This window comes from Xyrauchen texanus, chromosome 34 (assembly GCF_025860055.1).
Source record: "Xyrauchen texanus isolate HMW12.3.18 chromosome 34, RBS_HiC_50CHRs, whole genome shotgun sequence".
NCBI classification, from domain to species: Eukaryota; Metazoa; Chordata; class Actinopteri; order Cypriniformes; family Catostomidae; genus Xyrauchen; species Xyrauchen texanus.
Genome location: NC_068309.1, coordinates 15,444,327 through 15,462,346, shown reverse-complemented (window position 1 = coordinate 15,462,346; position 18,020 = coordinate 15,444,327). Strand labels below are relative to the sequence as shown.

The 18,020-nt window shown below is 38.4% G+C and overlaps 1 protein-coding gene across 1 annotated transcript; it reads left to right on the top strand.

Annotated features, from left to right (window-relative positions):
- The first annotated feature begins 12,998 nt into the window (after positions 1-12,998).
- Positions 12,999-17,845, top strand: LOC127627327 (neurofilament medium polypeptide-like). The gene is made up of 3 exons (XM_052103674.1): positions 12,999-14,284; positions 15,304-15,428; positions 15,644-17,845. The coding sequence occupies exons 1-3, from the start codon at positions 13,241-13,243 to the stop codon at positions 17,031-17,033; spliced, it is 2,559 nt and encodes an 852-aa protein (XP_051959634.1). The 5' UTR covers positions 12,999-13,240; the 3' UTR covers positions 17,034-17,845.
- Positions 17,846-18,020: the final 175 nt, after the last annotated feature.

Genomic DNA, 18,020 nt, shown 5'->3' with positions numbered 1-18,020 from the left:
GAAGGGGCCAGTCACACAGTACGCGTAATAGCCCTTTTTCAAAGACTGTGACGATGGGTAAACCTTGTTTACCTGCGTAAATCTAGCAAACCTTTTTATATGATTAATTTATTTTTATAAATATTGAGTGTACGTTTTTAACATTATTCTGTGTTAAATATTACCCTGGAATTCGTTTTAAGAAATGAATTACCACAGCTGTAAGGGAGATTTGATTACAGCTGCTGAGATAGTGACAGTAAATTTGGCATCTTCTCCCATCTTAATCCACCGCTCTCTATTTTATTTTCTACTGGAAATTCATTCAGATGTTATAGTGGAAATTTTCTTTTGCTCTTGCAGCAAATGGATGAGTTAAATTAATATTTGCTGTTGTCTCCCATTCACTCCCATTCTCCGCTGTCGAAGTTTACCTGCAAACATTTACTTTCGCGTTCCAAAACCCAGAGTGTGAAAAAGGTCTTTTGTGTTTGATAACAACTAGACAGAGCATAAAGAAATGGATCAGAATGTATTATTTTTTTCTCCAATTTCTCCACAATTTAGAATGCCCAATTCCCAATATGCTCCAAGTCCTCGTGGTGGCATAGTGACTCGCCTCAATCCGGGTGCTAGAGGACGAATCTCAGTTGCCTCCGCATCTGAGGCAGTCAATCCTTGCATCTTATCACATGGCTGGTTGAGCATGTTACCGCTTAATCTGCGTGGAGGCTCCATGCTCTTCTCCGTGGCATCCACACACAACTCACTACACGCCCCCACCGAGAGCGAGCCACATTATAGCGTTATATTATACCCCCATGTGACTCTACCCAGCCTAGAAAACGGCCAATTTGGTTTGGAGTTACTCAGCATGCCCTGAATTCGAGCTTGCGACTTTTTAAAAGTTTAACATCTTTCAGGAAGTAGGGGAAGTTTATTCCATTATTTGGGTGTGAGGACAGAAAGGTGATTAGCCCTGGAGGGGTTATGTGCAGGTCATTCAGAGTGGGTGAGTGGGAGTATTTTAAAAAGAGGTGGCTTTTCTGTTGATTGCCTTGTATGCTAGGACATGTGTTTTAGCAACTCTCTCCAGAGCTGTTAGACTGCAGGTACTATTTATGGAACTTCTGCAGTTGCACTATTTCATGGGTTATTTTATACTAAATAAATCAAAACACTGCCTCAGATTACAGTAAAATGTTGACTGAATGTTTTTCAGAGCTTGTTGACTTTATAGTAGGCTACATATACACAGTTGTAAAATTATTACACAACAATTTAAAGCTGCAGTGTGTTATTTCTGCATAACTAAAAGCCCCAAACAGTATTGGAAAAATACAGATTTTCAAACAGGTTTCCTAAACACTCTGTCTGCCATTGTTTTAAAACACAGGTAGCATTAAATTAAATACCCTCAGAAATGTAATCTAAATAGTATGTGCTAAATAATACTGCTAATATTGTACTTATAATATCAACACTTTAAAGCCTACACAAGCCAAAGTTGTTGAGGGCTCAACCACTATTTTTCTCCATCTGTAAATATCTTTGGTGATTAAGGATTTTAAAATCAACTGGCATGAAAGTACAAAACCATAGGAAGAGCATATACTGTATATATATATATATACTTTGTGTATGACAATCATAATTTTTTCAATATTTTTTTAGACAGATTGTTTCACTTTTAATGGACTATATCATAATTCCAGTGAGTCAGAAGTTTACATACACCAAGTTAACTGTGTCTTTAAGCAGTTTGGAAAATTCCAAATGATATGCTAATTGACTAATTTGTGTCAATTGGAGGTGTACCTGTGGATGTACCTAATTCAGTGCCTCTTTGCTTGACATCATGGGAAAATCAAAAGAAATAAGCCAAGACCTCAGAAAATAAACAGTGGACATCCACAATTTCCAAATGTCTTAAGGTACCATGTTCATCTGGACAAACAATAATACGCATTATATACACCATGGGACCATGGAGCCATCATACCGCTCTGGAAGGAGACGCATTCTGTCTCGTAGAGATGAACATAGTTTGGTGAGAAAAGTGCAAATCAATCCCAGAACAACCACAAAGGACCTTGTGAAGATGCTGCAGGAAACAGATAGACAAGTAAAATGAGTCCTATGACGGCATAACCTGAAAGGCTACTCAGCAAGGAAGAAGCCACTGCTCCAAAACCACAATAAAAAAGCCAGACTATAGTTTGCAAGTGCACATGGGGACAAAGATATTACTTTTTGGAGAAATGTCATCTGGTCTGATTAAACAAGAATTTAACAGTTTGGCCATAATGACCATTGTTATGTTTGGAGGAAAATGGGTGAGGCCTGCAAGCCGAAGCACACCATCCCAACCGTGAAGCATAGGGGTAGCAGAATCATGTTGTGAGGGTGCTTTGCTGCAGTAGGGACTGGTGCACTTCATAAAAGAGATGGCATCATGAGGAATGAAATGTGGAAGGCTATCCAAAATGTTTGACCCAAGTTAAACAATTTAAAGGCAATGCTACCAAATACTAACAAAGTGTATGTAAACTTCTGACCCACTGGGAATGTGATGAAAGAAATATAAGCTGAAATAAATAAATGCCTCAACTATTATTCTGACGTTTTCACATTCTTAAAATAAAATAGTGATCCTAACTGACCTAAGACCAGGAATGTTTTCTACGATTAAATGTCAGGAATTGTCAAAAACTGAGTTTAAGTGTATTTGGCTAAGGTGTATGTAAACTTCTGACTTCATCTGTGTATATATGTATATATATATATATATATATATACACAGTTTATATATATATATATATATATATATATATATATATATATGTATATATTAAACGCCTAAATTCAGGCCAGCTTAGGAAAACTAAAGCATTAGTGAGAAAGAAAGAGAAGCTGTGATAAAAGAAATGGTTAGAGTGACACTGCAGAAAACTGATCTCTGGAATGCTGCAATGTTTGAATGGAAAAACAGAAGAACGAGATGTAAGAAACTCATGTCACTCATCCAAATTTCCAATGTGCTATTTTTATTTTTCTTGTTCATCTGTAGAGGATAGAAGGGATGCTATTTGCATATGCTAGTGTGCTTTCAGTTTTAATCAGTGAGGCTGTATGAATACCATTCAAAACACAGTGCTGTGTCCTCATTGAACCTGAGGGAGACAAAAAGAGAGGCGTTGGGGAAAACAGAGAGAAAATTAATAATAGACCATTGCAAATCAAATTCAACTATTCCATCTTTTACTGTCTATATTTACAGTACAGCTAATGGTCCCAATAACTAGATTATCTGCATAATAAAACTTAACAAGAACTGCCTCACTGTCCCAGTAACAATATCAACAAACACACAACCATATCAATAGGAATGTGTGTGACAGAATGTAATTGTAAGGCTGGACATTTCAAAACACAAAGGACTTCTTTTCAAGTTTAAGGATTTTTATTTTGAATATTATTTCTCTTTCTCCCTCTCTCAATTTTCAATTTCAGTTTAATGCGTTACTGGTATGACAAAAACTGCTTTTGTATTGACAAAGCAAATAAAACAATTGTGCAGCAAAATACTTTAAAATGATACTAGTGTGAATAAATATATATAATTAACTAAATAAAATTAAAACTATACAGTAGCACAAAATAATATAAAAAAAGGCAAACAAAATAAAAATATAGCTGCAAGTGGCAATCATAAGTGGCCATGCAAACACAGTAGTCCCATTTTTGTTTTTTTTGACAAGATGAAAATGAGAGTGTGAGGGACAGACCTACAGTTTATTCAATGGGTTGTACTGTTGTTTAAAGCATTTTGAATCATTATGCGGAAAAAAATAAATAAAATAATCTTCACAAATAAAATTAAAAAATATTTAAACATTCAGTAGACAAGAAACTCTGCAAAGCACAAATTGTGAATATTAGATATTAGATACACCTTTAAATGGTTTCATACAGCTCAAGTAGTCTATATCTCAGCCAATCAAAAACGAATATACTGCTACTTTGAATCAGGTCTATGGCTAATACAGGCTATTAGGTCATCAGAATGTTGTTGTTTACAATTATTGGAGTGCATCTGGCAAATTTGATGAATATAGCATTGGGTATGTTATATCGTCTGATTTTTCTGGCTGTGGCTAGATGTTATTTCTGTTATTGTTTATGCACACATTGACATATTGCATAGAGTAAAAAGCAGAGTAAAGGGAACTATTTGTCGGGTTTAAAGACTCTCAAGGATTACTTATCCCATGTCTCTCTCTGGTGAAAAACATTGGTACTATATCCTGAACTGTCCTTCATTGTTGAATTACCTTATCGTTTTGAAGTGTTGCTGAAAACAGAAATTGGTGAAATTTGTCACGCCATCAGGCTTTCCTGGTGAGCATGACAAAAATTACCAAATTTGAATGAATAGCTCCTTTGGATGCTGTGGTCAAATTTAAACTTCTTTGGTCAGTGTTCAAAAATAGTATTTTCTTTAGTTATAGCAACCCCTAACATCATAAATGTATGAATTGTGGCCTTAACTCAAACCCTAACCCCTAACCCTGACTCAAACTGTAACCCTTACCATAACTTTCTTAATCACAGTATCAAATAGGATTTTTTAAAGTTATAGCACAAGCTAGCATCACAAATTTATGAAATTCAAAATTTCTGAAAATTTAGTGGGTTGAGCTCAAAAATTACCAGACCATTGTAGATGCATAATGGCCCGAGCAGATAAATTAGAAGCAATGAAAAAGTATATGCAACTACTGTACAAATAACTTGTCATCTAGTAATGCACACATTACAGTGATAAAATAGTGTTTGTGAGTTTTTATGTTAGCACGCCTATATACAGTGTGTGGTGTTTGGATGAGTAACTGCTGTGTGTGCGCATGACTGCATTGTGTATTGGTCCTTTCTGCTGAAAGTCATCTTTTGTTGGCTAATCTCATCTATGAAGGTTAAGCAGTCTCCTTTCCTGTCCCCTGAGAGGAGCAATTTGTTGACACAGACATCACTGATGTGATGACCCTCCTCAAAAGCTCTCACCTGATGAAGGACTTGAGCTCAGATTGGTTAGTTCAATCACATGACAGAGGGGGTCCACCCACAGAAAAATCTAACTTTGGGACTACATAGGACACAAATAAATTGCTGAGCTCCCTCAGATTTTCAGTATGTAATAAAACTGCTTATGTACTAGAAAAATGATGAATTTCTTGCTGTCTTAAAAAGATTAAGTTATTTGTAGCATTGATATTTATTGCAATATTAAAGCTTGAGGATGATAATCACAGAGAGATAGAGAGAGAGGGAGGGGAGAAGGAAATGAAGCCTGGGAGCTGCTGTTGCATTGCAGATAAACTGCGTATCCTGGACAACCCCTCCCTTTCCTATGCAATCGCCCCTCCACCAGACTCTCTCTCTATGACATCATCACTTCCACCATCCTGATTGTGCCCCTGCGAGGGAGACATGACTCAGCCACCTCCTCTGCCCACAACCCAGCGCATCCTCTGCACCCCTATGTGAGATGATGCTGTGGAAACCCTAAATCACAGCCATGACCTCCCTGTAACCATCCCTCAACGATGTATTGTCACATTTGCATCAGAAAAAAAAAATGACAAGCTGTGAAAGAATAAATATATTAGCTACTAGATGAAAAGATGAACTTGGTGAGAGTTTAAAAAAACAAGGCAAAATATATAGCTGTGAAAGTGCTTAACACATCCTCTTTTATGCTGTTACAGTCATCTCCTCTCCTCTAATGGCCAGGCTCCAGCATTATCCTTGGAAATGCAGAGATAGTTGATTTAGGGTACCCATCACTTGCAGACGTGTGGTCAGAGAGTGTGTTCAATTACTGTGAGGAAAATTGCTACTAGTCATTCACCAGTCATTCTTTAGGGTGAGGGCAGTTTCTCCTGTCATCATTATAGCCCAGTCCAATAAAAGCCACCTCCTGCTGAAAGGCAAGTGTGAGAAAGAAACCCAAGAGGCTTTGGAGAGAGACATTGCCCACATTTACCTGATGAGTTTCAAAATGTCTTAGTATTTAGTAGATCTCCCTTTTGCTTTGATGATATCATGCACTCGAGCTGGCATGGACTTCACAAGTTTGTGCAAAACCTGATGATCTATTTTATCGAAGTATGATTTGAGAATGTTTTCAATAGCATCTTGTTTGCTTCAATGGAAGCAGGGAAATCTGACCTTTTGAAAAAAGGTGGTGGTCAAGTCACAAATTAATTAAATCAAAATTTTCTCATTCATTCTATCAATTTTGTTTAAATGTATCGAAATCCTAAAACGTTCGATTTTAAATCCCAGATTTTCAATGTGGTCTCAGACTTGGTCCCCACTGTATATTATGCTATTATCCACCACATATATTTGATTACACCCAACACCAGTGTTGGGTGTAATCTGATTAGTAGTAGTAAATAATTACTTTTATTTAATTACTTTTAGTTTTAAAAAATGTGTGTTGCTCATTACAAATTAAAATCTTGTAATCCATATTTTCATAATAGGTGTGGTTGAGAAACAGATCAATAGTTAAGTCTTTTTTATACTATAAATCTCCATTTTCACTTTCACATTCTGAAGGTGAACACAAAAGTGTAGATTTATAGTAAAAAAGGATTAAAATATTGATCTGTTTCTCACCCAAAGGGATTACATTGCTTCAAAAGACATATTTTAAACCATTGGAGTCTTATGGATTAATTTTATGCTTCCTTAATGTGATTTTTGGAGCTTCAACGTATTGAAAAGAACTGAGATATTCTTTTAAAAATCTTTGCTTGTGTTCAGCAGAAGAAAGAAAGTCATACAAATCTGGGATAGCATAAAAGTGAAATTTTTGGGTGAACTATTCCTTTGAGTTTATTACTTTAAAGTACATTATTTGGGTTACACATGTTTTATTTTTTTTATGTAAAATACAATTCAAACATGAATCATGTTTATGTGTATGGTTATTTTTGTGGCTGCTAAGGAGACAATGACAATACATTTTTTTTTTTTTTTTTTTTAAGAAAGTAACTTAAAAGTAAATTAATTAATAATTTGATTATTTATTTATTTATTTATATTATACATTTGTTATGGATTACTATTTTTGAGTAGTAACTTCCCCGACCCCAACACTGGTTTTGACAGATTACACATAATTCTCAAATACAACACAAACCAACAAGGTTGCTTAACAACATTTATTGCAGTTGGTCACATGCTTTAAAGCCCCTTTTTACCCTGCCACCTCTCAAGCCCATCGATTGAATTTGAGCATGAGTATATACACATGTTGTAGGTGTGTCTAACAAGGGTTGGACTTTGACCATGACACGGATCGTTACGGCTCACTACTTATATGATGCAGCTCTTTGCTTCCACATCGATATGCTGACTCTGACTGTCTTTGTTTTGCTATAACTACATTGGGGGGCTGATCAGCCATAAATCAGAGGTAAAAAGAGACCAGCAGGGTTCTCTCGATCTCTTATACACACATTTAGTGCCTTAATCACACAACACACACATACATGAATCCTTTCTTTAACTCTCTCTCTCTCATGAATAAATAAATTGAGGATGGCAGAAAAACATATTGAGGACAAGAGTGCAAGAGGTGGAAAATGTTTCCTTGATGTTAGGTAGGACCTTGAATGAACCATAAGCTTAAGGAATACCCAAAAATCATTTTTTTCCATATGCTTATTAAATATAAACCACTTCCTGTCACATTTTCTACTGATTGCTGCTGAGTATTTGGGTCTCACTAGAAGGGAGGGAACTAAGCATAATAATCCCTTCGGAGCTGATTTAACAACAATATCCTCTAGAGATTTAAATCAGCATCAACCCAATTTCATGCACTGCTACTCTGCATTTGTACCAAAGAGCTTATCATGCAACCCAAATGTCCTGAAAAATGTAAGGGGAATGTTTTCTTTTATGAAACCTCCTTGCTGATGCTTTAGGGAAATATAGGAAATTAGCAAGTTGCTAATACTAACTGTCTATCATAATAACATTTATCACCATATGCCTCCAAATGGACCATTTGGTTGAATTATCTACAGCCACTGCAAGTCATTAATATCTCAACACCCTTGAGATGAGTCTTATTGTAAGAATGTTAATTGTAAATGACTTGCAGTAAGAGAAGGAAGAGGTAAACAGCTCTAAAAATGCCCATTAAAAAGTTATTGGATTTTATTTATTTTTTTAATGTATTTATTGTAGTACAAACATTGTCTTGTATAGTTAAAACCCCTTAAATTAAAACATAATAAAAGCAAAATGGGGCTTAAAGGGAACATTTGCCCAAAAATTTAAATTCTGTCATCAGTTACTCACCTTCATGTTGTTCCAAACCTGTATTCAATTCCTTACTTTCATTGAACATGAAAGGAGATGAGCAGAACGTTAGCCTCTTTTTCCATATGATGAAAATGAATGGTGAGTGAAGCTGCCATTCTGCAAGTCATGCAGGTTTGGAACAACATGAGTGTGAGTAAATTATTACAGAATTTTCACTTTAGTAATATCCCTTTAAAGGTGACCTTGAAAGCACTGCAAGAGTAGAAACCCAGCAAAAATGTTATTCACATAACCAGTTTTAAAGAAAAACTTCAATAGCTATTAACTGACATTGTCGATTTGCTTAGTCTTTCCGTAAAACCACATTCTAATCTGTTGATAGACCCTATTTACTGTGTCTATGAATATCATTTGATCCCCTACATTTTACTCTGTAATGTTTGGCAGATGCTTTCTTGTGAAAGTCACTTACAGGAGCTCCTGCCTCCGCAAATGCAGAACAAACCTACCTTCCCCAAGCATTGTCTATTAATAAATCAGAGGCATCTCTCCCTGCATACGTGCCTCATCACATACTCGTCATACTGATTCTGAGTCCATATGCTCACTGCCTGTATTAAAGCTTACTCAGAAAGGCTGGATCACCGGATCGCCAATAATGGATCACTGCTGGTACTGTAAGGGTGGGCTATGCAGCAATACTGGTGGCCTGCATTGAATATTAAACCGCACTGTTCTGCATGACCTGAAAAGCACCTTGAGCAACAGATACCGTGTTCCACAGGGATGAATTGAGAATATAAAAGAGATGGTCTTCACTCAAAGCTGGCCAACCAACATCCAGGACAGTATAGCCCTAAGGTCATTGAGTTCATGAGTGCTATTTCTGCTACTCTGCATGAGTACAGGCAGACTGTGCAGTTTAAAAAAGGCTGCACACTCCAATGCTCAGACATAACAAATCCAATGACTAAGATAATAGAATAAGCCCTAGAATTAATTGGAAATATCTCATTTTATTTCTCTCACAGGGACAAAGTCATTGTCCTTTGTAACTCTTGTGGTTCAATAGGAATGGCTGGAGCACTGTGATGAATCATTTTGAATTGTTGGTGATATGATTAAACTGTATCTCAATGCGTGCTGCTGAGCGACTGCTGCATTAGCAGTTGCTAATGATAACTGTCTGCATAACTGTTTTAATTTTCTACACAACAACTGCAGTTCTGCATCAAGAAATCAACAGTATCACTATTTCAAAATTCTTGGACTATATCTCATTTTAGGAATGTACATTTTTAATTAAGGCTCCAGCGTATATTTATTTATCATGGGAGGCTGTGGCTCAGGTGGTAGAGCGGGTCAGCTTGTAATTGCAGGGTTGGCGGTTCGATTGGGCAAGACACTGAACCCCAAGTTGCTCCCAATGGCAGGCTAGTGCCTTGCATGGCATCTCTGCCATCATTGGTGTGTGAATGCGTCTGTGAATGGGTGATTGGACACAGCGTAAAGCGCTTTGGTAACCTCTAAGGTTAAAAAAAGCGCTATATAAGTGCAGACCGTTTATCATGGATTGAAAAAAGAAAATGCCACCTTATATTATGTTTTATCTTGTGAATTTCATATTTTGTTTTATTTTTATGTACAGTAATTTCAAATCAGATGATTGCAACACGCATGTTGGGACAGTCGAGTGTTTACCACTGTGAAGCATCACCATTTCTTCTCATAACACTTATTAAGCATTTGGGCACTGAAGATACAAGATTGTTAAATTTAAAAAGTGGAATTTTCCCCCATTCATCCATTATGCAGATCTTCAGCTACACAATTGTTAGGGGTCTTCGTTGCCATCTAAAGCGCTTCATAATGTGCCACACATTTTCAACTGGAGACAGGTCAGAACTGCTGGCAGCCCAATCTAGCACCCACAAACTCTGCTTACACAGCCATGCATTTGTAATCCAGGCCTTTATAGGCCACACATTCCTGGCCTATAAAGACACTGGTTTTTGGACCTGATGCTGATAACAGCTTGGATGGTCCTTTTACTCTTTGGCCAGGAGAGCAAGACGGCTGTGTTTCTCAAAAACTATTTGAAACATACTCGGCAGACCAAAAAACATAGTTCCATTGTTCTACTTTCCATTTAAGATGAGACAGAGCCCAGAGAAGTCCGCAGTGCTTCTGGAAAGTGTTGATGTATGGCTTCTGCTTTGCATAGTAAAGTCTTAACTTGCATCTGTGGATGGAGCGGCAAATGGTGTTACTAACAAAGGTTTACTAAAGTAATCGTCAAAGTTAGTAGTCTTAAAATTGCCCCAGTATCAACTTTTTTGGAGCGTGTTGCAATCATTTGATTTGAAATTACTGTACATAAAAAAAAATATTAAAAAAAGACAATGAAATTCACAAGGCAAAACATCATATGTTGTTTAGATGTAGTGCTTTCAATATAGCAAAGGCTGAATGTAATTTACAAATCACGAAGATAATATTTTTTAAGTAATCTATGTAGGATGAAACAGATACAAATTGACTCTGTAATTAACTTTTTAAAGCCTTGTGGATCCTTGGCATGTCTGAATTATACTATAAGCCTATTGACAAGCTTCCTGTTCATTTTTCTCAGGTTTTGTTTGAAATAAGGAGAAATCAATAAGCAGTTGTATCATATGCCTTTCAAGGATTATTGTACAATTTTGAAATTCAAAACCTGGTCATACGAGGCAAACATCGTAAAAAGAGTGGTTTTCTATTAGAGCCAATCAGCACTATTTGACAATCCCAGTCCCATACCCGACATACACACTTATTTTATTTTGAACAGGCGGGATTATGGTAGCTAAAAGAGAAGTCATTCATCAACCCACACAAGAAGCCAAGATCAGAATTTTAATATGCAGAAAATAAATTACATGTTTTGCAGCAGACCAGAGTGGTACATACAACCAATTTATACTAACTTTAATAAAAGGAATATTCCAGGGCTCAATACAAATTAAGCCAATTGACAGCATTTGAGGCATAATGTTGATTACCACCAATAATTTGACTTATCCCGAGATTACAGTGAGACACTTACAATGGAAATAAATGGGGCCAATTTTTGGAAGGTTTAAATGCAGAAATGTGAATCTTATAATTTTATTAAAGCACTTAAATTAAATCTTATGTTAAACCTTGTCTATTATTTCAGCTGTAAAGTTGTTTAAATAATCCTTTTTACAGTCCTTTTAGGGTTTGTTGACATTACATCATCATGGCAACAAAGTTGTAAAATTGGCTATGAGTTTACATCGAAAAGGTTAGTACGTGATTTTATAACACTAAAATCATGTTAACACACATATTGTTCATGTCTTGTGGCCATACTTTTGAAATAGTGAGTATTTTAAAGTTTACGAATTGGCCCCATTCACATTGTAAGTGCCTCACTGTAACCCAGATTTTTGCTTTTGTTAAAGAAAAGGGTGGACGAGTGTTTGTGGTAATCAACATTATGCCACAAATGCTGTTGATTGAGTTTATCTTGTATTGAACCCAGAATATTCCTTTAAAGCTATCACAAGGCTATGGAAAGACACAATGCCTGAAACTTTTGAATCATTCTCATTTTTAGGCTACAAATTGTGCATGCATTTTGAAAATTAAAGTGAATGCTTAATGCCAATAGCATGCATATACAATATAATGAATAGAGAAACAAGTTTAAAATAAATAGAACAACATATTCTAAGTGTTGAGCAATTTTGCTGTACTATAAGAATGCATATCCACATCCTGAACTGGTGCAAGACATTGAATAATGAACTACTGTAGGCTGTAATGCATGACTTCATCATAATTAATAAGTTTGGTAAGGGGTTGTTCACACAGAAGACGTTATTCCGCTATTTTCCCCAATTGTTTTTTTGTTAAATATGCACAAGATGGATGTCTTTGAGCGTTGCGATGCGTCTAGCTGTGTTTTCAGCGTCTCGAGATGCAGCGTCTCGTATTTCAGACCTATGTCAAGTTAAAAAAAAAAAACTTTAACTGTTCATATTGAATATTGAATAATGAATGTTTGCTACTGTATGTATGTTTCTATTTAAAGAAATGTCATCGTTCCCTTCATCTCAGGGAACCGAGGTTACATAGCCTACGTAATCGAGACGTTCACACTCGTGACTTTGCAAGCATTAACTCTATGCAACAATTTTAAAAGAAAGATATGCTAGTGTCCATTCATAGTGAGAATAGCACACTGGAGCCCAACGCCCTTGAACGTGTCTAAACTGTGGACCGCTGTCCTTGGTGCTGATAGCAGACACTCAGTGATTGGGCTGCGGATTTACGACGTCCTCATAATTAATAGGTTTGGCAATGGGCCGGTCACACAGAAGGTGTTATTCCGCTATTTTCCCCCATTGTTTTCCAATGTAAACATAAATTAGATGGAAGTCTTTGAGCATTGCGCCGCGTCAAGCTGGATTTTCAGCGTCTCGAGCAGCAGCGTCACGTTTTTCAGACGCCGTGTCAAGATAAAAATAACTTTAACTGTTCTGCATCTAGCTTTTTAGGAAACTTTCGGTGTGTACGATGATCCAAAGGCGTGTTATTTTATCCAAACCAACATCTGTTATTACATTTTTCGACAATATAAGGGACGGTTCTTCTAAGTATCTTTAAGGCGCTAAACCACTCGTTATGTTTGACCAGGAAGCTGAACCACTGATGAAGAAAGGCTAAAAGGGTGTAGCAAGCTAGACCCTCCCACTTCATCCGATCAATGGTCCAGTCAAAACAAGCCAGGGCGTTTTCGCAACAGCGCTTCGGGTATATAAATTCAGGCAGACCCACAAACACTACACCTATTTACTTCAAATAGGCTACTTCTTTCCATCTGTACGTTCACACCCCGTCAGTCCGGATGAGTTACTCGTTAGACACTATAGGAAGTCCCTACCGGAGGGTGATGGAGACTAGGACGAGCTATGGCCGTAGTAGCGCTAGCCCCTCCAGAGGTTACCGCTCCCAGACATGGTCCCGTTCCAGCCCGACTTCTGCTACTTCGTACAAAAGGAGCTTCAATGCTCCTGTGGCTAGAGCCTACGGCTCAACAGTTCTGAGCTCCGCCGACAACCTTGATTACGGCCAGTCCGCCATCCTCAATGCAGACTACAAGCGCACCAACGAGAAGGAGCAGCTCCAGGGTCTCAACGACCGCTTTGCCGGGTACATCGACAAGGTGCACTTTCTGGAGCAGCAGAACAAGCAGATCGAGGCGGAGATCCAGGCACTGCGACAGAAGCAGGTGTCGCAGTCTCAGCTGGGCGAACTTTACGATCAAGAGCTGCAGGATTTGCGCTCCATGCTGGAGCAGATCCAGCACGAGAAGTCGCAGATCCAGCTGGACACGGATCACATCGAAGAAGACATCCAGCGCTTGAGGGATCGCTTCGAAGAGGAAGCCCGAATCAGGGAGGAGACAGAAGCGATCATCCGTGCGCTGAAGAAGGACATGGGTGACTCAGTACTCGTTAAGGCAGACTTGGAGAAGAAAGTACAGTCCCTGCAGGACGAGATCGCCTTTATCCGCAACAACCACCAGGAGGAGGTCAACGATCTGTTGGCGCAGATGCAGGCGTCGCAGATCACCGTGGAGAAGAGGGACTACCAGAAGGCGGACATCACCGAAGCGCTCCGCGAGATTCGCACGCAGCTGGAGGGCCACTCAACGCAAAACCTTCAACAAGTTGAAGACTGGTTTGTGTGCCGGTACGATAAGCTTACAGAGGCTGCCGAGGTGAACAAAAGCGCCATCAAATCCGCACGGGATGAGATCGCAGACTATCGCCGCCAGTTACAGTCCAAAACCATCGAGTTGGAATCTGTCCGAGGAACCAAAGAGTCGCTGGAGAGGCAACTGAATGACATAGAGGACCGACACAACAATGATCTCTCCAGCCTTCAGGTAAATAATCAGTTATGTTTCCACATTAACCATTTAGAATATGCATTTACTGTTTTTTGGTATTTTAAAAATGATTTCCTATAGAAGAACTTTTAAACATGAATGTTAAAGATAGTTTTAGTCAGATATGCATGTCTGGTATTTCTTATGTGTCATGCAAAACTGCTTAAAATTTAAACAATTATTATCTTTATGAGACACTCTCCATGCCTAATGATACATACTGAAAAAAGTAAAATAAATAAATAGTAGGCTATTTAACATATCGGTATCAACCTGGATTCATTGGAATACTCAAACAAAAGTAATTTTAAGGGTTACATCAGGTAGAAAATACTTTTTACAGTGCAAATGCATTGCTTTATGTGCAAGAGTGCTTTAGTTAGTGCATCATAAATAAATGTGACTTTCATAATATGCAGTTATCCTCAAGTATAATATAAAGTTGCAGTTAAGAGTACAATTGCATAATGCAATTCATTCTGAGTGCAATATTGTGGATACCCAAAGCATTTGATAGTCCTTCAGCAGAGGATTTGCATACATGATGCTTGATTACATCATAGGCGCAGTGGAATGAATTTGGAAAGGGTTAAGGAGGGGCAGACATCCACAATGCAGTCTTTCCGCTGCTCTTTGCTGAGTCAGAGCAGAGGAAGGGGTTCGTTCACCTCATTCACATAGACAGAACCCACCTAGCGGTTGTCCTTGAAGCCAAACTATGACACCGTAAATTACAATTTAATTGATGCTGAGTGTCAGAGACCAGAAGCGTCATAGGCAGAAGGGATGCATGGTAACAGTTCAAAATGCAAACACACTGTAACATGTTAGGTTTGTATATAAATCCAAAAGAGGATTTTCTTATTTTTTTATTATTTTTATTTTTTTTTATTTTGTTTTTTCACATACACACAATTACCTAGAATATAACATTTAAAGTTATATTAATTCCTTACTACTTTCTTGCCTTCTTTCCAGCAGACTAAACTGTCTCAATATTGTGTCTGACTCACTAGGAAAACATCCACCAGCTAGAGAATGAACTCAAGAGCACGAAATGGGAGATGGCAAGGCATCTGCGTGAATACCAAGACCTCTTGAATGTCAAAATGGCACTAGATATTGAGATTGCTGCATACAGGTAATATTACAGTAATATTAAATTATAATATTGGTATATAATTTGCAAATGGGTAGAGTGAAAATATTTAATAATGCTAACCACTTCGAAATTGTCATCTGCAATTCAACAGAACTGTATTATCTGCACTAAGCCATAGAAATCCTTTCTCCATTTTACTTTGATAACAGTCTAAATCTGTACCTTCCACTTTTGTGCATTTTCTATGTCTGTAGAAAACTTCTTGAAGGAGAAGAGAGCCACTTTAGCACTTTCCCATATCGCCAGACTGTCAGCAAAGGCCCCAAGGTCAAAAGTGAACCCCCCAAGCTTAAAGTGCAACACAAGTTTGTGGAGGAGATCATCGAGGAGACAAGGGTGGAGGATGAGAAGTCTGAGATGGATGAGGCCTTGGCTGAGATGGCAGAGGAGTTATCTGCTGCCAAGGCAGAAGAAGATGGAGAGGATAAGGGAGAGGCTGAGGGTGAAGAAGGGGGTGAAGAGGAAGAAGAGAAAGGAGAAGAGGGTGAAGGAGAAGGGGAGGAGGAGGTAATTGCCTCTACCCAAGCCAAAGTGGCCTCCAGTGCCCTTGCTGAAGACAAAGAAGAGGGAGAGATTGAGGGAGGTGATGATGAAGAAGAAGAGGATGGAAAGGATGAGGAGGAGAAAGAGAAAGGAGAGGAGGAAGAGGAGAATGATGGGGAAAAGAAAGGAGAGGATGCAGAGGGAGGAGAAGAGGGAGAGGAGGAAGAGCAGGAAGCAGAGGAGACTGTTGTGAGCTCTAAAGCATCTGAAGTCAAGGCCTCACCTGAGAAAGAGAAAGCAGAGGAGAAACAGAGCGGTGGAGGTGAGGAAGAGGCTGAGGATCAGGGAGATGAGAAAGATGAAGCAGATTCAGGTAGTGACAAAGGGTCAACAGATAAAAAAGAGCAGTCTAAGATAGGCGAAACAGAGGGGGCAAAAGAAGAGAAGAAAGGGAAAGATGAGAAGGAGGAGCCCAAATCTGAAAAGGAAAAGGCAACTGTGACCAAGGCAGAATCCCCGAAAGAGCCTCCGAAGGATACCTCACCAAAGAGCGAGAGCCCAAAGAGTGAAAGCCCGAAGGAGACACCTAAGTCAGAGGTTCCAATAAAGGAATCCCCAAAAGATGATTCCCCAACGAGCGAGAGTCCCAAGAAAGAGACCCCTAAGGATGAAGCAACAAAGAAAGAGGCCCCAAAGTCAGAGCCACCAAAAGCAGAGGCTAAAGACGATTCCTCAAAGGCAGCAGATGAAAAGCCCAGCAAAAAGAGTGAACCAGAGAAAGATCCTGAAGATAAAAAGACCGATAAGAAAGAGGCTACCGTGAATGGAGACATGGAAAAGAAGGATGAAAAGAAAGAGTCCGATAAGAAAGAGGTGATCTCCAATGGAGTGGACGAGAGCCCAACCAAAGACGACTCAAGCCAGAGGGTGGTTATCACCAAGACAGTGGAGACCATTACCACTGGAGAGGGCGGAGTCAAACAAATTACAAAAACTGTTACAGTCACTGAGAAAGGAGATGAGGTGGAGGAAAAGGTCCAGGAGAAGGTGGCCTCAAAAACTGCAGAGAAACAGGCAGTGAAGGCCACTGAAGCAGATTAAACCTTAACATAGCTATAAATGACAGAAGAGGAACTGTGGAGAAAGCATAGCAAGCAATCAACACAAAACTAACATAAAGATATCATAAAGCTCAACAGATACTTAACCATTCAGAAAGATTTAACAAAACAAAAACAAGCATAGAGATGCGGCCAGCTAAAATTCAAAATGCATGTTGAGTGACAGCTTTAAATGGGTTCTGCTGCATATGCGGTCAGGGAAGTTGGGGATTCTTTCACTTTTCTTCAAACTACAATACCTGGGGAGGGGGGGTGGTCACTTGAATGTGGCAGCTGCATGCCAGCTCAGGGGGGAGCACGCTCCTCGTTCTATGAGATAGAAAAATAATCACTGTATGTATGACAATATTTGCAGAATGGTATAACAATACTTGCAGAATGGAGTGGAATGACATTTGCTGTGAGTTAGGGCAACAAGGGAGGCAGGGTTGTAGGAGAAATGTATTCCAACAAAGTAGCCTTATATAAATACTAACGCAAGGACACCAGCTGAGCCAAAAATAAAACTATTATGAAGGAGGAAGACTATGGTGAAAACAGCCCAAGGTCATATACAACTCAGCACATAAAGCAACTCTTAGCCTTAAACATGCTTTTTCTGTTGTCAGTTATGTTTACCTAATGATTGCATTTGAAAATAAACCTGTCAATGTGCATCATACATTCTTGTATGCATAGAGTTGATTACTAAACTACTTACCGTTAATGAGGTGCTACCGTTTGCAGTCCCATGTCTTAATTCATCTGAATGAACTTCTCAGCAGCATTTGCTCAATAAACATCAAATTAAAATACCACATACACTTTGTGTCGTCTTTGTTGTTCTATGTTTGCTTTTTATTTGTTATGCATGCATTTTAATATAATGTAATTTGTGATATTCTTTGTAAGAGCTGGAAATAACATTTTGGGTTTATTGGGTTTATTATTAACCTTTATATTGTGTTCCGGTCAAAACTGACCGATT